General features: G+C 48.2%; 2 protein-coding genes across 2 annotated transcripts; one reads left to right on the top strand and one right to left on the bottom strand.

Moving 5' to 3' along the window:
• On the top strand, positions 2,790-7,185 carry LOC110392529 (tubulin alpha-3 chain). Its single transcript, XM_021384774.1, has 4 exons — positions 2,790-2,873; positions 4,356-4,578; positions 4,760-4,908; positions 5,519-7,185. Exons 1-4 carry the CDS (start codon positions 2,871-2,873, stop codon positions 6,485-6,487), a joined length of 1,344 nt encoding a protein of 447 aa, XP_021240449.1. The 5' UTR covers positions 2,790-2,870; the 3' UTR covers positions 6,488-7,185.
• Positions 9,515-16,030, bottom strand: LOC110392527 (tubulin alpha-3 chain-like). Its single transcript, XM_021384773.1, has 4 exons — positions 15,936-16,030; positions 13,220-13,463; positions 12,008-12,156; positions 9,515-10,969 (listed from the first exon to the last, which is right to left on the bottom strand). The coding sequence occupies exons 1-4, from the start codon at positions 15,936-15,938 to the stop codon at positions 9,986-9,988; spliced, it is 1,380 nt and encodes a 459-aa protein (XP_021240448.1). The 5' UTR covers positions 15,939-16,030; the 3' UTR covers positions 9,515-9,985.

The raw sequence follows: 19,638 nt of genomic DNA, 5'->3' as shown, positions 1-19,638 counted from the left end.
GTCTTTGGTTGAAGGATTGGCAGATGGACCCACAAGCCATTTGCAAGGACATAGCTGGAGGCAGCACAGCTGAATTCATCCCCAGAGAGACCATGCTTGGGCAGCCCAGGGCCCCCAGCCCAGGGCCTTAGAACTGGAAGTTGACCGAAAAGCAAACATCAAATAAATACACAGCTCCTCCAGCATCTTCCCCACATAACGCACATCTCCAACAGAAAACACACCAAAGTGCCCACAGCATCTCTGTGCAATGACCCCCTCCTGCCTCCACCCGGGAGCTGAGGATGGACCGGTGAGGTTATTCCTTCTGCTACAGCCTTAGTCTATATAGATCTTTACATAAATATATGCGTAGCTTTATGCATTTTAGGGCCCAGCAATCTACATGTCCATCCCCCATGAGTATATTGAGCTGTTCAGTGGTACACAGTGGTTGTGCCCATTTTACAGATGGAAAACTGAGACACGCGTGCTCACACACATCTCACTGGACAAAGCAAGGTCAGACTTGGTCAGATATGCTCTTGTCCCTTTGTAGGTTTGGCCAGAGATGTCCCAAGGCTGTCCAGGCTGTCTTTCCAAAGCATAGGGTTGTCTACAGCTGTCTACATGTGTTTACTGGCACCAGATCGTGCCTACAAGTGCAAAGCTGATACCAGCTGATGGCAAGTGATGGGGAAAGCAGAGATCCTCCCTCTCCAGCTGCATCCCTCACCCACAACCAGCACCGGTTTCCAAAATTAATCCTCTTCTCAGCCTCTGCCAAGCGAGGCCAGAGGCTGATCATAGGGGCCAAGAGGCAGGCGAAGGTCAGAGGAGCCGGATTTCCCAAGGAAGTGGGATAGAAATAGGAGCGCTGAAATCTCCATCAGCCACCACCTGGCTCTGGGAGCAATTGGAGCCAAGGGTTAGGAAGGACAGCACTGAGATGTGCAGTTTCCTAAAAGCTGGGTGAGGATTCGGTCTTTCCTGCCACACTTTGTGCAGGGATGGAACCCAAATTCTGGTGTTGCATTCAAAAGGTATTGATTGCACTTTGCTGGGCAGCCAAGTGTGGGGTTACTCAGACCGTCATATCCTTCTGTTTCCACTGTCAGCTCCCTTCCAGCTTCTATATAATCCTTTCCCCCAGGCATCCCCTGGCCTCCAGGATCCCCCTCACCCTCCTTTTCCTCCTCCACATGCCAATGCTCCTTCATCACATAAACACAAACCAGAGATGTTGCAGGGATTTTGGCAACTCCCCAAGGACAGTAGGTCCTGAACCCCTTCCCAGAACCAGGGAGGCCCCATGCCCATCTGGCTGAGGAAGGAATTCAGGCAGTATAATGTAATAAGCATTGAGCATCTGGCCAAAATTACTCTCCTGCTGTGTGGGAAGGTGCCCATGTTCACACCTACGGGGTTTTGGCTGGGAAAACAACAAGCTGATTTCCAGTGGTGACCACGAGAGGTGTATTCCATGTATCTCAGAACACAGAGCACAGGGGACACAGAACACCAGGGACATGGTGTTCTTGTATAGTGATACATCAGAAGCCACCTCCTGGGATTTCCTTCTCTGCCCTTGAGATGTCCCATCTTGTTCTGAGATGTCCTATCCTACTGTTGAGATATCCCATTTTGTCCTGGGTTGACCTCTTTGTCTGCCCTATGCTGCTCTTTGGGACGTGCCATCCCATCTGTGAGTTGTTCTGTCCCACTCCTCTATGCCCTATCCTGCTACTGGGATGTCCTGTCCTGTTCTGAGCTGGGCCAGGAGGGGCTGTGACCAGGGAAAGAGCCAACTCCAGCAACCCACATGGATCCCCTGTAATACATCTGGTGACATGGGCAGGAGGACATCAAGGTGCATAAGACAACCCTGCTCTCTTGAGAAGGATGAGAAACTCCCTCACTCTTAACAAGTACCGACAACTCCAAAAACCTGTCCTCCTCCTTTGCAGCCAGTGCCACATCCTGGCCTTTCCTTGAGGAAAAGCTCAGTTTTTTGGGAGCCCTAGAGCTGCTTAACCTCCCCATCACACCTCATTTTCTGCTCTCCCCCTTCACAGGCCCCAACCCTCCTGCTGAACCCAGAAAGGGTGGTGAGATGGGGATTCACAGGATCACAGAACTGTAGGGGTTAGAAGAAACCTCTAAAGATGATTGAGTTCAATCCCCTGCTACAGCAGATTCCCTAAAGTAGGTAACCCCATTGCTGGGTTGACCAAACTATGTCCAAGGGACCATACAATAAGGTTTAGTAGCCCTCGTAGAGCCAGTCCCCACGCCTTGGGTGTAGTTCACATTTTAAAACTTGTTTCTGGCCTCTGGGACATCCCATGTCAACAAGTTTTTTGCTTTGGTGTATGTTGTATAGAAAATAAAAGCATTTTCCATTTGCAGCGTGATGGTCTCATTGGTGCCTCTCAGTCCTGGTGTTATACCATGTATCATCACCCCTCCCACAGCTGTTTCAGGTCCTCTAGGACACCCATCAATCCCACAATAGCCTTAGCATCTCTGATCAATTTTTGCTATACCATATCTCTTACCCCTATTTAAAAGGAGGGAAACTGAGGCACATAACAGTCCTCTTTCCCACCAGCAATGAAAATTTAAAAGACCAAAGAAATTCCAGATCTCCGAGGTCTGCAGGTGCAAGTCCTTCAAAGCACCTAATTACCCCACATTCACCTCCCTTTGGGAATAGAAACACCTGAACACTTTGCCCCCAGGTGCAAGAGGAGGGGGAAGAAGCCAGGAGGGAGCCCTCTAAGGGCAAGCCTGGCTCTACCTCTCTATAAAAGAGGCCCCAAGAGAGAGGTCAGGTATGCTCTGAGGTAGGTGCTGTGGTTTTTGGTGAGAAGCCTTGGTGGTTCAGAGTCATGGTGAGTAGTTGTGGGGCTTGGATTTGTTTTCCAACAGCTGTGTGTGGGGGTAGGAGCTGGAGGTATCTTCCTTCTTGCTCGAGGAAAGTTCCTTGCCCTTGGCTGTGGGGTTTCCTTGCAGGAAAGTAGCTGTGGGGTATAAAGAAGCATGGAAGCCCTGGAAAAAGAGCTCCAGGGTGGGTCCCTAAGCTTGGGAGGACTTCCCTGCTGATGTCTTCATACCTTCCTGTACCTTCTTATGAGGGTAACCTGAAGACTGTGCTGGTAGTGACGTTAAGACCAAGCTGGGTGCCCCTCTGATGCTGCTGTAGAGCTGGGGCAGATCAGGAGCAGGGGGATGAAGGCCTTTCTTTAGGGACATACATCCAACACATGGATGCTGGAACTGGAGTGGATGTTACAGCTGTGCTGGGTCTCCAGCTGCAAATCCTACCCAGGCCATAACTCAAAGCAGGTAGTCAAGGCAAACCAAACTTTAGGAAAGCTGTAGATCAAGCTATTTAAGATGGGTATGGACTTTCCTATCCTATTTATCTTAAATATTTTGTGGCTCAGGGTTTTCTTGACTCAATACGTAATTCTCTCTATTAACCCTCTTTGAGTATCTCTAGTCTCTTTGTAACTCAGAGCTTGGTGCTTGTTGTGTTGAGTTTTCTGTTGTTTTTTTTTCCTTCTCAGAAGTCTCCTCTGTCAAAGAGTTCAATATCTTATCTACATCTTGTGCATAAAGCCTTCTCCATATGGCTCAAGCTGTGAGCAGTTGCTTCACAGGGTGACTGCTAGGTCTTGTAGAGAAATGACTAACCAGTCCTTACTCATCCTTCCTTGGAGACCGTCTAGCATCTCCAGAAAGCCGATCCTATATGGCTACATTTAATCTAAATTAAGTTGAGAAACTACTCTGCAAGTCAATAACTGGGTCCCAACAGTAAAAGGGACTTCTCCCATCAACCTCCTCATAAAGAGACCTTTTGTAAATTTAACCCTTTTGTGAAGAGAGGGGAGTCTGCACTGCTGTCCAAGATCAGCTGGGCTGTGAAAGCACATGGGAAGGCTGTGGTGGTGCCCTGTCTTCCTCCCCAAGGCAGAGAGAAGAAAAATCATGAGCAGTTTGACTTGACAACCATGTTGCTGTAGACTCATCAGCTCTGTGGCCTGTTCCTGGGAACAGAGCTGTTGTGCAATGTAATGACAGTGCTGAGATGCAGAGGAACATGCCACAAGGCTCTGATCTCTGCATCTCCCTTAGTGAGAGACTACAACAACTCTCTGAAGGGTGAATGTGTAGAAGATCTCTTGCTAGATCAGTATTTCTTTAGTGCCTGCTATGGAGAAAATGTACTGGCTGCCACTAAGCTGGGATAATGCTCTTCTCGTACATAGGTTGTGGGCTGCATGCTCCACAAATACAAGAAGAAATGTCTCCTTTAGACTTCCTTAGTGCATGCTAATAACCTTCTCCCCTCTCCTATTCCAATGCAGAGGGAGTGCATTTCCATCCACATTGGCCAGGCTGGTGTCCAGATGGGCAATTCCTGTTGGGAACTGTATTGCCTGGAGCATGGGATCCAGCCAGATGGCACCATCTCCTCCATGGCATCCTCAGGGCAAACAGACTCTTCCTTTGGGACCTTCTTCAGTGAGACAAGCTCAGGGAAGCATGTGCCCAGAGCGATATTTGTTGACTTGGAGCCCACTGTCATTGGTAAGTTGTTGAAGGTTCCTCAAACCTCTTGTTGGGGTGACCCTTGCTGACCTGAAGAGGGGTGTTGGCCACCTAAACTCCTGGTGAGGTTACTAGTTTCAGTAAGGAACTGCATCTAAACTAGAGTAAGTAACCTGGCAGACAATGCTAGAGGCAATCATGAGATCTCAATTTCTTTCAGATGAGATCAGGACCGGGACCTACCGCACACTCTTCCACCCAGAGCAACTCATCAGTGGCAAAGAAGATGCTGCCAACAACTATGCTCGGGGCCACTACACCACTGGGAAGGAGATCATAGACCCGGTTGTTGACAGAGCTCGTAAAATGGTAATAACACTATGGGGGAGTCTTCTGCACTAGACTGTGGTTGCTGTTGCCCTGGCCACCAACAGGCAATGGTGTGGGTGGATCTTGATCAGATTGACCATGCCACTGTGACCTGGAGCTACACGATGAGATGCATATGGGTGTGTGTTTCCCTTCTTGGGAAGTAAGAGGAAAACAAGGAGCTGAAGATCCACCAAGAACTCATCCCAACCAGTGTCACATGTCACCACTTGGCTGGTGTTTTCTCCTTAGACCTCTCTTTCCCTGTGCAGTTTTCCTGCCACAGAACCTCAGAAGTACTGTAATAACTCCAAAGTATGCCCGATTTGAGTAGAAGCTCTTAGCAGCCTTCATCTTTCTCCTGGTCCCATTAACTGCTAATGTTATGAATCTCTATCTGCCCTAAAATGTCATGGCCAGGCTCTTCTCTCTACTAAAGCAAAAAACTTAAATAATTTATTCTGTTTTCCACTATTAGAAGTGGGAAGGTGTGTATAAGCAGTAGTAAAACTTAAGGCCTTAAATTTCATGGTTGAATTCACTAATTTTAGCTTAAGTCCAGTAAGACCCCAATAACTTGGTTGTCCTGGCTCTTTCTCTGGTGCTACAGGCTGACCAGTGCAGCGGCCTCCAAGGGTTCCTGGTCTTCCACAGCTTTGGGGGAGGCACAGGCTCGGGGTTCACCTCCCTCCTCATGGAGCGGCTCTCTGTAGAGTACAGCAAGAAGTCCAAGCTGGAGTTCTCCGTCTACCCGGCTCCACAGGTCTCCACAGCAGTGGTGGAGCCCTACAATTCCATCCTCACCACCCACACCACCCTGGAGCACTCGGACTGCTCCTTCATGGTGGACAACGAGGCCATCTATGACATCTGCAACCGAAACCTTGACATCGAGCGGCCCACCTACACCAACCTCAACAGGCTCATTGGGCAAATCGTCTCCTCCGTTACCGCCTCTTTGAGATTTAATGGAGCCTTGAATGTCGACTTGACTGAATTCCAGACTAACCTGGTGCCCTACCCACGGATACACTTCCCTCTCACCACCTATGCTCCCATCATCTCGGTGGAGAAAGCCTACCATGAGCAGCTGTCGGTGCCGGAGATCACCAATGCCTGCTTTGAGTTCTCCAACCAGATGGTGAAATGTGACCCACGGCATGGCAAGTACATGGCGTGCTGCCTGCTGTACCGTGGTGATGTGGTGCCCAAGGATGTGAACGCGGCCATTGCGGCCATCAAAACCCGCCGCTCCATCCAGTTTGTGGACTGGTGCCCCACGGGCTTCAAGGTGGGCATCAACTATCAGCCCCCAACGGTGGTGCCCGGGGGGGACCTGGCCAAGGTGCAGCGGGCTGTGTGCATGCTGAGCAACACCACGGCCATTGCCGAGGCCTGGGCACGCCTGGACCACAAGTTTGACCTGATGTACGCCAAGCGAGCCTTTGTGCACTGGTATGTGGGTGAAGGCATGGAGGAGGGGGAGTTTTCGGAGGCCAGGGAGGACCTGGCTGCCCTGGAGAAGGATTATGAGGAGGTTGGACGGGACTCAGCAGATGGGGGAGAATTTGAGGAATAACTCTACCTATGGGAAAGCAGCTTGGGTTGCAGATAGCTTTTGTATTTTTGTCTTCTATGGAAGGAGCTGGAAGGGAGTTAGGGGCTGGATTTGAGGAAATGTGACAGGGAAACCCAACAGACTGGCCAAAAGCTGCTCTTTGTTATGCATGAATTTGTTTGAATAAATGGTGACCAGCAAAAAAAAAAATCTCTTATTGATGTACCACAAAATTTTGCTCACTGTTGGATGGGGGAGGCTCTGGTGCCTTGGCTTCTGCAGCCCTACCCATGGGGCTTTTGCACTTGTAGGTGCTGGAGTGGGTTTGCCAACTGCTCTTCTAAAGTGAACCTTGAGATGGTGACCCCACTTGGGCTCTGCTTTCTCTGTGTTCCAAAATGCAGCTGGCTCTGTTTTTCCAGGCTGCTATCCTCTCTGAGGTGCAGCAGGATCTGGGATCAGGTTTCTCTAGTCCCCCCCACAACCTCGCACAGCCCTGCTAAAGCAATCCATGTCTGGCTGCCAGGGCTGGGCTTGCCTGGAAGTCTAATTGGAGCCTGGAGATGAAAATTCAAATACTCCTGCTGTCTGTCAGACCTCTCTGAGGGTGTTTGACCTGTGTCTAGCTTGTTCCAGGCATTAAATCAAGAAGCTGGGTGAGGGTTGCCCACCTTGCACAACACAAGAATTTCTGCAAGCACCTAATTAGTTGGGAAAAATTGATTTTTAACTTGATCTCTGGACTGGAGCAGGTTATGACTCCACTAGGGAGTCTCCTCCCAGTAAGTGATCCAAGAAAAAGAACTGGCTGGGATGCAGTGGGGAAGCTGGATCTGCAGTTGGGCTGTAATTGAAAGGCTGACAGTGCTGGCTCTGGGTTGCACTGGAGGAAAGCTTAAACCTGAGATGGGGGGGGGCGCGGGGGGAGTTCTTATTAAAACCTGTCTCAGCTTGCTATTACACAGCTGGGCTCAAAGGAATGGCAGTGTCCCAAGGTCAACAAGGAGCTCATAGGGGCTGTCTCACCTCTAGCTGCCCTCTGCCTGGGGGGAGAAAGCTGGTTGGGTTGGCAGTGCCATGACTGTAGAGTCCTCAATGAGCCCTCCTGTGCCTGCTTTGAGCTGGTGCACGGCTCTTCCCTGCACCAGGGTTGGAGGAAAAGTCTGGCTGTCAGTCAAGGGAGAAGTCAGTGGTGGAGCTCTATGCACTCTCTGCTGTAGGACACTGAGGAACGAACCTGCCCCCCAACCCCACAGTCTACCCTTACTAGTTAACAAATGGGCTGTAGCCATGCACTGGAAATCCCAGTCCTGAGGGCTCTGTGTCTTGCTCTCCAAAGGAATTTTTTTTTTTTTTTATAACTAGTGCTGCTATCTAAGTACACAAGTAGGGAAAATAAGAGTTACACTGTACAACAAAGTGTGCATTGCTCTTGGGAGAGAGTCTGTAGGATCCATGGCTCATGGAAGGGTCAAAGTGCCTCCTACAATCATCAACAACAGATACTACTTCTCCAAAGATCACAGTACTGTTACTCCTGCAAGGGAAATCCTTCCCTCCCTCACTGTGTTCGTGGGATTGCTGGAGCGAGGTTTTGCTTACAGAAATGCCCAAGTAGTTAATTTCATTAATAAATAACCTCTTTAATGATACCAGCCCTGGTGCCGTGCTGATTGCTTTCCAAGGTGCAGCAGTGTGGCTATGCTCCTTCCCTGGCCCGTGGCTTCAGGCAGGAGTGATACTCAACCAAGTCTACAGCAATGTCTTTGTTGTTTTGGGAATTTAAGCAACAGCTTAACAGCTTCAAACCCTGACTGCCTACAGGCAGTGGAGCCATTAGGGAAAGGTGGCAGCCCTTGACACCAAGTTTAGAAACTTCCCAACACGTTTACCTGTGGGCATGGAGTTCTTTGGGTTGACCAGCTTTTGGATCCATTGCCATACAAGAGCTAGAAATGGACGAGAAGCCGTCTTAGATGTGGTAGGATCTGGTTGCTTCACAGAATCATTGAGGTTGGAGAAGACCACTAAGATCACCCATTTCAACCCTCAACCCATCCATGCTTGCCCCCACGAGGACCATAATTTCCAATAGCAATGAGACACACCTAATAATTTTTTAGCTTGGTAAAATTTCACAATGGTGATTTGAGCACAGAAGCTTCAGTCCAACAGGAACACTTCCTAAAGATCCATTGACTACCCCTCCATGCTGTCAGTTGCCAGATTTTAGGCTTGCAGCAGCCAACAAAGAGCTCTAGCACCTTCCAGTTCCATCTCCCAAACATGGCACACAGCAACCTCTAACTATCCCTGGGTGTTCACATTGCATCACTGGGGAACATGACGGGAGAGGACAGCTTTAGCTACAGGATGCAAAGAGAACTTGGAGAAGTCTGGCTCCACTTTAAGACAGCTCCCAGCTTTGAAATAAGGATGGACCTGGGGCTACAGCATGTAATAAACATTAGCCTAAAGCAGCCCACCATGAACAGTGCACTTAGAGACACAGTTCAGCATGGAGAAAGCCATTCTCTCCCCTCACAGGTTTATAAACTCTCTTTCTTCATATCTTATCAGAAGGGCACTTCATTGCCTTTTCTCCTGAGTCACCTGAGCCTGAATACCTGGGGCAAACTCTAACCCCAGCCATGCAAGGCTGGTTTCATGCTCACACCAACTTCAGAGAGGCTGATGGAATGCCCAAGTGACACCCTAGCCCTAAGGAGGACTTGCTCAGGCTGCAACAAGCTGCACCAGAGATGGGAATGTGGAAAAACCCCACCAGCATGGTGCTCTTTAGCTGGGCACCACTGGGACACTGGTCAAACCAGAGTTTTTGTGCCTTCTCCTAGACACATGCTTTCTCTAAGTTGCTCTCTGAGATTATAAAGGCAGCATCCAGCTCCAAGCAGGCAAGCTCCCACAGGATATAGGACATTTCCCATAACTATGGTCAATAATATTCAAAGAAAACCTACTCAGACCATTGGCTACTTCCCCCAAAGACAACATCCACAGACTAAGGACTTCTCCATACAAAATCCCCATTAAATCCAGAAAACTCTGAGTGATAGAAAGTCTTTATTCAAATACAAAGGACAGTTGCATAGAAGTGTACTGGTACATTTTAATTAAAAGGTGCTTTTGCAGTAAAAGCCAGAGCAAGAGTTTGCCATGTCAACCAAAGCAGGCAGCTTGCAACATTCCCCTGGGCTAGCAAGCAGGATCCTCTGCCCAGGCAGGACGTGTCCCCAACACTGAGCCAGGCACCTATTCAGCTTCACTCATTGATAAACAGCAGTGTGATAAAGCTCAAGACACCCATGCTACAGAAGTGCACTATGAGCACATAGACTACACAAGCAAAAAAAAAAAAGGTATAATATGTCAAACAGTAGCATTGAGGTTCAGGACAATCTTTTGGCACCTCCAGGCACTCAAGACCAGTTTAGCCTGATGACAGAGAGTTTGTATTTCATCTGAGGTTTGACTTCATGAAGAACAGATAGGAGTTTGTTAGTACTCATCCTCATCAGCCTCATCTTCTTCTCCATCTGCTGAGTCCCGTCCAACCTCCTCATAATCCTTCTCCAGGGCAGCCAGGTCCTCCCTGGCCTCCGAAAACTCCCCCTCCTCCATGCCTTCACCCACATACCAGTGCACAAAGGCTCGCTTGGCGTACATCAGGTCAAACTTGTGGTCCAGGCGTGCCCAGGCCTCGGCAATGGCCGTGGTGTTGCTCAGCATGCACACAGCCCGCTGCACCTTGGCCAGGTCCCCCCCGGGCACCACCGTTGGGGGCTGATAGTTGATGCCCACCTTGAAGCCCGTGGGGCACCAGTCCACAAACTGGATGGAGCGGCGGGTTTTGATGGCCGCAATGGCCGCGTTCACATCCTTGGGCACCACGTCACCACGGTACAGCAGGCAGCACGCCATGTACTTGCCACGCCGTGGGTCACATTTCACCATCTGGTTGGAGAACTCAAAGCAGGCATTGGTGATCTCTGGCACCGACAGCTGCTCATGGTAGGCTTTCTCTGCCGAGATGATGGGTGCATAGGTGGTGAGAGGGAAGTGTATCCGTGGGTAGGGCACCAGGTTGGTCTGGAATTCAGTCAGGTCGACATTCAAGGCTCCATTAAATCTCAAAGAGGCAGTAACGGAGGAGACGATCTGCCCAATGAGCCTGTTGAGGTTGGTGTAGGTAGGCCGCTCGATGTCGAGGTTTCGGTTGCAGATGTCATAGATGGCCTCGTTGTCCACCATGAAGGAGCAGTCCGAGTGCTCCAGGGTGGTGTGGGTGGTGAGGATGGAATTGTAGGGCTCCACCACTGCTGTGGAGACCTGTGGAGCTGGGTAGACGGAGAACTCCAGCTTGGACTTCTTGCTGTACTCTACAGAGAGCCGCTCCATGAGGAGGGAGGTGAACCCCGAGCCTGTGCCTCCCCCAAAGCTGTGGAAGACCAGGAACCCTTGGAGGCCGCTGCACTGGTCAGCCTATAGTGGAACAATGTATATTTACCTCTCTCTTAAGGATTATTCCAAATAACACAGCAATAAATTCTGCTTGGAGCACTTTTTCACCAGAAGAGAAGTAGCTAAACAATGGTAAGTGTAGGTAATGGCTTTAAGTTGTGCCAGGGGAGGTTCTTCTTGGATATTAGGAAAAGCTTCTTTTCAGTAAGAGTGGCCGGGCAGTGGAACAAGCTGCCCAGGGAAGTGGTGGAGTCACCACAGCTAGTAGTGTTCATGAAAAGGGTAGATATCACAGTCAGGGACATGGTTTAGTGGGCATGGTGGTGATGGGTCATCAGTTGGACTAGATGATCTTAGTAGTCTTTTCTAACTTTAATGATTCTATGAAAACCAAGCTCTGTCTAGAACACTTTCAATCCCTAGAGTGTATTCGCTTGTTTTTATCGCCCTTCTACACCCACCCTACATTTTTAAGTAGGTGTGTTAATCAACTGTGGAATATCCACACTGTCAGATTCTGACCAGGTTCCTCAATTATCCATTCAATGTACATCTCAGCATCTGAGAGGAGAAAGGAGGTAGCCCTGTGGGTCCTGGACCCCTAGAAGAGATCTTAAAAGCATTTCAGCAACTGGTATCCAAGTGCACTGTTACAAACTTGCCTCACTCTTATCAAACATGGTCTTCCCAGCCCAGATACCAATTGTCCATTTAGAATTAATCTCTGCAATCACACAATGGGACTATGCCTTCCCTCTGGTCAGAAGTCCTCTTTTCTGTCCTACATCTAGTGTTTTCTCATTCCAGCCCCCAATACATGTATGATGTGCAGTGTTAAGTGTAGGCATACAGGATCAGATGGGCCCTCTCTTTGCTGAGTCCCACTCACAAGACCATAGAATCATTAAGGCTGGAAAGACCACTAAGATCATCTAATCTGACCATCAGCAACTCTTGAACTCAGAAGAAAAAAAAAGCCCTTTATCTAAGTCTATTACTCCCAAGTCTAAATGGCATTGTCCATGGTGTGCTGTTTTAAGAGAAAGACTCTTCTCTTACCATTTTGCGAATTCTGCTGAGGACAGTGTCTATAATCTCCTTCCCAATGGTGTAGTGGCCACGGGCATAGTTGTTGGCAGCATCCTCCTTGCCACTGATGAGCTGCTCTGGGTGGAAGAGTGCATGGTAGGTGCCAGTTCGGATCTCATCTGCAGGGAGAAGCAGTCATGGAGAGCAGCACACAGTTAAAAGTTCTGGACATTGGAGTGGTACAGCAAAACACGTTCATGCCAGGTCCATCCCTCCCAGCTTCAGGCATCTAATGGAGACAGGCATTAGGAGTAATTTCTCCAGGCTCCATTCAGTCAATGAGGTTGTGAGACACCTCCAGAGGGTATTTAGACCCACTCAGTCTAAATGCTGGATACATTTCATATTCTATTGGCTCACTAACTTGGTTCCCAATTTAGTGCCTTGATTAGGTGCCTAAAATTAAGTGGAACCAAAACAAAGTCTACATTCCTTCCATTAAATAAAATAATGAGTCACATCTAAGATGTTAAGATAGGAACAGACACATTCATCCACAGGAGAAAGCCTAGAAGGCAGAAGCAGGTTGGGTGTGCAATCCAAAGTGGATGGAAGTCATTTCCACCAGGTTCTTGAGGAGTAAGGGTTTGTCTAGGAAGGTATTCTGAATTAAATCAAAATGCTGAATTGAATCAAACCCTCCGAGATCACAAATGGAGCTGAGGATGAAGGAGAAGCAGAAGTACTACTATAGCAAAATGTACAGAAGCATGAAATTTAGAACACCCATCTGCTCAAAGAAGCTTCGGAGGTAGTCTTAAAACCAGATGTGCCAAATAAGTCATAGGATAGTGCAGTTCACCCCACAGCTCTGAGGTTGACAAACCCACACCTCTCTACATCTGCTGAGGATTAAGATGCAGGTCTTTTTTAAGCAGGATTCATAGAATCACAGAATCATTTGAGTTGGAGGGGACCATTAAAGGCCATCTAATCCAACTCCCCTGCAATGAACAGGGACATCTACAGCTAGATCAGGTTGCTCAGAGCCTGCTCCAGCCTGACCTTGAATGTCTCCAGGGACAAAGCATCCACCAGATCTCTGGGCAGCCTATTCCAGGTGAAGACAAGTCAGAGTATGAGGAGTAATGGGTTTGTCATTTCCGGGTCCACTTGGAAATGCAATCCATGCCCAGGATTCACATTTTATGGTGCCACAATGCCCATTTGACCCACTATTACCAATGACAGTGGGCTCCAAGTCTATGAACACTGCCCGAGGCACATGCTTCCCAGACGCTGTCTCACAGAAGAAGGTCTCAAAAGAAGAATCCACTTGTTCAGATTGCGGCTCCACAGGTTTCACCAGCTTGGAGCCAGGAATGGTCCCATCTGCCTGGATCCCATGCTCAAGGCAATACAGCTCCCAACAGGCATTGCCCATCTGCACGCCAGCCTGCCCGATGTGGATGGAAATGCACTCCCTCTGCAAGGGGAAATGGCTTGTTAAGGTGATTTTTAAGACATCCTGTGACTTAGCATTAGCCCCCATGGTTCTTGTTTGAGCCATTTGCTGCTGCAGATGATGAGGGAAACAGGTGGCTTCCGCCCACTGCCGTGACTTGGAGCAAGGATCGGACTGTGTTCTGTAGGGCTGCTGGACACATAGCATCCCTAGGAAGGACTCTCCCAGCCCAAGGGAGAAGGAAGGAAGGAGGTGATGGGCTTCATGCCAAGGCAGGAAGCAGATGAGCACTGCTGGCTCCATCTTGCTCAGCGCTCAACTGGTTTCACTACAGAGCTGTGGATCCACTGGGTCTCAGGAAAATGGGGACCCAGGAACAACAGCTCCAGGCTCACTGAGCTAAAGAGCTCTTCACCAAGCAGGGAGAAGCCAAGCATGGAGTCACACCAGGAAACGAAGCCAGAGGAAACCAGCAGTCACCCAGGGCGGGAACAAGGGCAAGCCAGCACCTGGGGAGAGGCTAAGAGTCCTGATGTAACCAGGTCACCCTCCAGGAGCATCCCAGAAACCTCCAGGGTGGTGGTGGTGGAGGCATTGACGTCTTTGGGAGACTTTTGATGCTTGTACCCGTCCCTCAGTAATTGGCATCTCTGCTGTTTCCACCACCCCAGGATCAAAGTGCTGCAGCAGCAACAGCTCACATCCCAGCTCCCAGTTACAGCCACCCATAGCACAGGGATCCCAACTGAAGGGAGCTGGTGAGCCCACCCAAGAACGGCCAACAGTGCCATCATTCCGGGTGTGGATGGAGAGGACACTTTGTGTGTGCACACCCACAGACATGATTGCCCTTGAAGGCACTACCCTAATGCTAGACAGCCCTGGGGACCCATTGCTCATGGCTTTGCAAGAGTCCTCAGGAGAAAGATGCAACACAGCTTCTCCCCTCTTTGTCTCCATGGATGTGCCAAGAGGTTTCTCAGCACTCAAGCAAGACTGATGGCCACCATGTGTCCAGGTCAACTGCCATAATGCTGGACACCAACTGGATGAGTGCTCTTTACAGACAGACACCAAACCCTTTGCCCACAGCTGGGAGAACAATCTAATCCAGGTCTGGGCTGGGTGTGGGAGCTGTCTTTAAGCCCTCCCTCTCTCAGTTGATATTTGCACTATTTGGGAAATGCTGGCTGCCATTTGCCCATCCCTCCCAGCAAGATGGTTGCAATAGCTCCTCGCCACACTTTGCAAGGGTCACCAGGACCCTCTGGGACAGCTGCTCCACTCTCTGTCCTCTCTCACAGTCCCAGCACCTGCTTCAAGGGGCACTGGCATTTTCAGCATAGGGAATGGAGGGGGAAAAAAGAAATAGAAAAAAAAAAAAAGAGAACCTATTGGAAGGAAAAAAAAAAAAAAAGACATCTCATATTCTGCAGGTTTGGGGCTTTTTGTGTTTTTTAATCCCCCTTCCCTTACGCTGGAAGGTTTTTTGAGATCCCAGACTTCCAACTTTTGCATCCAGATAAATTGCATTTTACAGACTCTGGCTATAGGCAACCTATTGTTGTCCAGCTGATTTTCCCATTGGAAATCCCATGTAAATCTTTAACTGTTTTGTAACCAGGACAGACACCGAAAAGTCAGCAGATAAAAGGAAAAGTTCAAAAGCTGCCTCGCTGGGTGCTACTTTGAAGTTTTCTACTTGCAACATGCATAGGGAAACCATCAGATTTTCCAACAAGTTGCTCTTTTGCATTCACGAAGTGACAGTTGTGTTACTCCACACTAAAAGTTTCAGCCAGTGCTGTTTGGAGTCGCAGTTTTTTTAGTAACCAGATCAATTCATTTCAGTTTCACAGCTGCAGGCTTGGTAGAGCAACAATTCAAATAGCAAAAAAAAACAAAACAAAACAAAAAAACTAGAAGGCAGAGGGGGGTTTTCATTCATTTAATATCTAATTACAGGGGTTTCTGGAAGACAAAGGCAACATGGCAGCTCACTCCTAAGGAAAAAACCCTAAAGGTCTCTGCAAGTTGTACAAGTTCCCTATGGCAGTGTGAGAGACAAAGTGTTCAACTTGGGAATAGGGCCAACAGTGTCAAACTTTAAATTTTAGCCTATCGTATAGTTGTGTTTCTAGATAGGCTGGTGCCCCCCCACCTCAAAAAAAAGTAAAAACCCAACTTGCATTAAAGAGCCAGGCACAACCCTATGAGACCCCATCTCAGGAGCTGCAAACTCAGAGCAAAGAAAGCAGCAAGAGGCCACTGAAAGAGCTGCTCTGCACATCCCTCACTTTTCCCTTATAAGGAGCAAACACTGAATCAATAAACCAGAAGGTAATCAGCAATTAAACAAAGCTGCTTGGAATTAACATCCACAAGAGAAAGGCGAGAGAAAAGAGCAAGCAAGCTGTTTAGCTCGGCACGCTTGGAAAACAAACAGTTGGTATTTTAAGTTTAGGGTAATACAAATGTAAGGCATGCTCTTACCATGATGAGACTGGAGACTTGCTAAGATCTAAGCAAAACAGCTGCTGCCCCTGCCTCTCCCTGCAACTTTATAGCCCAGGAAGGCTTGACTCCACCTGAATATAAAGAAGCTTTCTGCTAGCTTAAAGGAGCAGAGATCCTTTTCCTGTGCATTCCCAGAAAGAGCAAGGGATAAATGATCTGTTAGTGTTTGGATGGCGTGATTTCTGTGATTAAACTGCCTTGGGCACAGTGCAGTGTGAGTTGGTTTTTGTTTTTGTTTTTCCAAACAGCCTCAATTGCAAAAAATAAAACTATATATATATAGAATCATAGAATGGTTGGGCTGGAAGGGACCTTAAGGATCAGCTAGTTCCAACCTCAGGTTCAGGTGATGGAGATCCAGACCCCCCAGTGGCATCACAGAGCTGGGTGACAAAAATTCAGAGCCCAATGGTGCTGGAGATCCAGACCCCAATGGCATCACAGAGTTGGTGATGGATGCCAAAGTCTGGCTAGAGAGAACTGGGGAAGTTTGAGTGCCCCCATATAATTTACTTTTTCCAGAAGAAACCATCTTCCCCTTGCCATTATTCAGAGCAGTGCCAGTTGTATCTTGTCTGGTTTTAGACCCAGTCCTGCCATTCTGTTCCATATCTCCAGTGACCCCCATGGGAGTCCACTGATTTTTGTGCCTCCATAGCATTAAGCTGCAGGCTCAGATTCCCCCATTTGCCCCATCTGCTGGCCATGAAGGGTTCGTTTTGCCCTTGGCTGTATCCTGCAAATGCATAGGAACATGCATTTATTTACTTCTTTATTTACATCTTTATTTACTTCTTCATTCTGCCATTAAAATGTTCCTGAACCTGCTCTGGTTAAGCCATTATTGCAATAAGTTGGCAGCTCTTGGGGTCAAGGGGGATAACCATGTCCTAGACAGTGATAGACACAAATGCAGCCAATGGCAGGGAGTTTCCCTCTGTTTAGTGAGATGCTCTCTACTTCCATTGGTATACTGCAGCAAAATCAATCTGGTCAGGTTTGGAGGACAGGACATAGCAAGAAAGGGTAAGAATGCAGCTCATTCATTCCCAAGAAAGGCAGAATCCTTTTCATCTCATCATGAAGGTGGTCAGGCACTGGAACAGGAACCTAAAGATGGAGGAATTTACTTCCTTGAATATATTCAAAATTCATCTGCACAAGTCCCCATGCAACCTGAATCCCCAAATCCCCAAGCTGAGTGCACGGTATTTGTAGGAAGCAAAATTCACCTTTTCACCATGGATCTACATGCATCTGATGACTATAGGAACACCATCGGCTATAGGGTAACTTTCTAATGTCAGCATCACATATGGGCTCAGCAGAGCCTAAAGTGTAGGATTTTTATCCTCCAGCTCTTCCAAAAAATGAGCATAAGGCTGCAGCTTTGGTGGGCAAAGAGATGAGTTTGGGGAGGCAGTGATGGAACAGCTCTGCTCAGCACTGGTGTGTTGAGCCCAGCCTCTGCCTCTGAGGGCAAATGGGAGCTTTATTCTTGCTCTATTCTTGCTCATGGCTATGCCAAAGGTTTATAGAAATCGAGTTAAGCAGGTTGGGTGCACGGCTGTGCCTGTTTTGGAAGTGGAAGAATTCAGACTTAATTGGGTCAGGCTGGGTTCTTTTGTTAGATACAGCATCGTGCAAACACATTTGTCAGCGTTGTGGCCTCCAAACCTCTGCTGGGAATAAAAGTGGCCTCTGAGGACAGAGAAACTATTTGTCTCTGAGCAGCTCCCAAAACGCGTGCACCAAGCACGCCAGTCAGACGAGATCTTCTTTTTCCAAGAGCCATCTATTTCTCAAGAAGAAAAGAGAAAATGAGGAGCTCCAGCGGTTCAGTCCACGAAGTATTCATTCACTGGATGATGTCGGGTCAACCCAAAACTGCTCATGACTCCAAGTCCACGTTTTTGGGTGGCTGATTTCTGTCTTTCTAAGGAAACAGACAGTAAAGGAGAGTAGTACCATAGTCTGGTGGTGACAACCTGCTTGCAGTCTCAGCTCTGGGACGTATTTAGAACAGCATCAATGAGAAGGACAGAGGCCAACCCCCCTGTAGACCCACTGCAGCAGCTCTCAGCCTTTTTATAGCCAGACCTCACAGCTGCTGCCTCCTTTTTCCCACTCCAGCGTCCTAAATATTGCCTCCTGGTCCTCCTATTGCTGTCCCCACCACACAGTCTGGCACCAGCTGCTGTTTGCCTCTATGGAGCAAATCTTTACCCATGAGGATGCGAGTTGTGTCCCAAAACAGGTGGTGTCCTCAGGTGGAAGAGAGAACAGTGGCCACACTCTGGCCAAGCACTTGAATCATCGGAAAGGGTAAAAAAATCCTCATTTTGCTTCAGGCAGAGCCAAACGTGGGTTTTTGTGTGTGTGTGTTTTCTGGTTAATTAGTTGAAATGGGAAAAAAAAAAAAAAAACAGTGATTTACTTAGCTCAGAAATCCACCATTTTAGGAGTAATTTGCTTCCATCTTTAATTGTTCACCTACTTCAAATTGCTCCATTCCACACGTGCACTTGCCTAGCATCAGCTTTCAGTCACTGGCTCTCATTATGCCTTTTGCAGGGGAGTGAAAGCTGCCAACTTTCCACACCCTCATCCCTCTGAAGGCGGCTGTTGTCTTTTCAAGTGAATTTAGGGCTGGCCGAAAATATTCAGAACAATAGTCCTAAAGATCTCCGTCCTTTCCACTAGCCTGAACTGCCAGATCCCATTCTCCAGCAGCTCTCTGCCTTTCTCCATTGTCCTCCAGAGACATAAAGACACTAAGACCATTAACACTTAGACAAATCTGGGGTCATACCACCAAATACCAGTATACCCCCTAACAAGCTTCCAGTAGGGAAGGAATTCACCCTATACCAGTAGTTCACAAAGCTCAGCCAGTGGCTGGCTGGCACATCTCACAAGACCTTTGAGACCCTGAGGAGCCTTGGTGGCCATGCAAATTTTATTACGTGGTCTTCAGCCCCACACCTGCTAAGAAAATGAAGATCCTCCCAAGTGACTTCCATTTACTGCTGGGTCACTTAGCCCTCTGGACACCCTCCTCCAGGTTTAAAAAAAAAAGGCCTCAAACCACACTTACCCTATTTTAGGTTTGCCAGGGCTGAAGTTGAAGTGCTGCTCCTGATAGCAGTTGTCCTTTATCTATCACACAGTGAGGCCCCAACCTCAGCTCAGGCATCTGTTACTGATAACCAGAGATGATTTATCCAAGCATTAGCCTGGATATCTCTAGCATTTGACTGTGTGTGCCTCTGTTCACGCACTGTTTGGTTTTATACTGCTTCTTCCCTGCTTTTCTGCTTGAAGGATACAACTCCACTTCTTTTGCTTATGTGGTATCCTACCCCTCCCATCAACGCACAGATTTAGCTCTGGCCAACACCATCTGAAAATGCATCCTTGCAACGCAAGACAAGTGGAGCAAACTGGATGCAAGGGGACCCATTCAGATATCCCCTTTAAAAAGGAATTACTGTTGCTGCAAAAGCAAACTGTCAACAAAAGCATTCAGTATCAGCAGGAAATCTCAGCATTCTCTGTTGTAATGCAAAAATTTACAGTAAAAAGTGGTTAAAACCAAAAACCTTCATTTCAAAGCTATCACGATGGGATGTTTTGACGTTTCAGGTTCTCCCCTCCCCATCCCCTCATTTTTCTTTCC

This window comes from Numida meleagris, chromosome 1, assembly GCF_002078875.1.
Source record: "Numida meleagris isolate 19003 breed g44 Domestic line chromosome 1, NumMel1.0, whole genome shotgun sequence".
In the NCBI taxonomy this organism is placed as follows: Eukaryota; Metazoa; Chordata; class Aves; order Galliformes; family Numididae; genus Numida; species Numida meleagris.
The sequence above is the reverse complement of the archived record's forward strand: the minus strand, read 5'-3'. Positions and strand labels throughout refer to the sequence as shown.

What these genes read in the sequence shown, in the direction of transcription:
- LOC110392529 (XM_021384774.1), top strand. An exon ending in CTTGGAGCCCACTGTCATTG is followed by an intron (nt 4,579 to 4,759) that starts GTAAGTTGTTGA and finishes AATTTCTTTCAG; the next exon opens with ATGAGATCAGGACCGGGACC. An exon ending in TTGACAGAGCTCGTAAAATG is followed by an intron (nt 4,909 to 5,518) that starts GTAATAACACTA and finishes CTGGTGCTACAG; the next exon opens with GCTGACCAGTGCAGCGGCCT.
- LOC110392527 (XM_021384773.1), bottom strand. An exon ending in CTTGGAGCCCACTGTCATTG is followed by an intron (nt 12,157 to 13,219) that starts GTAATAGTGGGT and finishes TTCTCCCTGCAG; the next exon opens with ATGAGATCCGAACTGGCACC. An exon ending in TCAGCAGAATTCGCAAAATG is followed by an intron (nt 10,970 to 12,007) that starts GTAAGAGAAGAG and finishes GTTCCACTATAG; the next exon opens with GCTGACCAGTGCAGCGGCCT.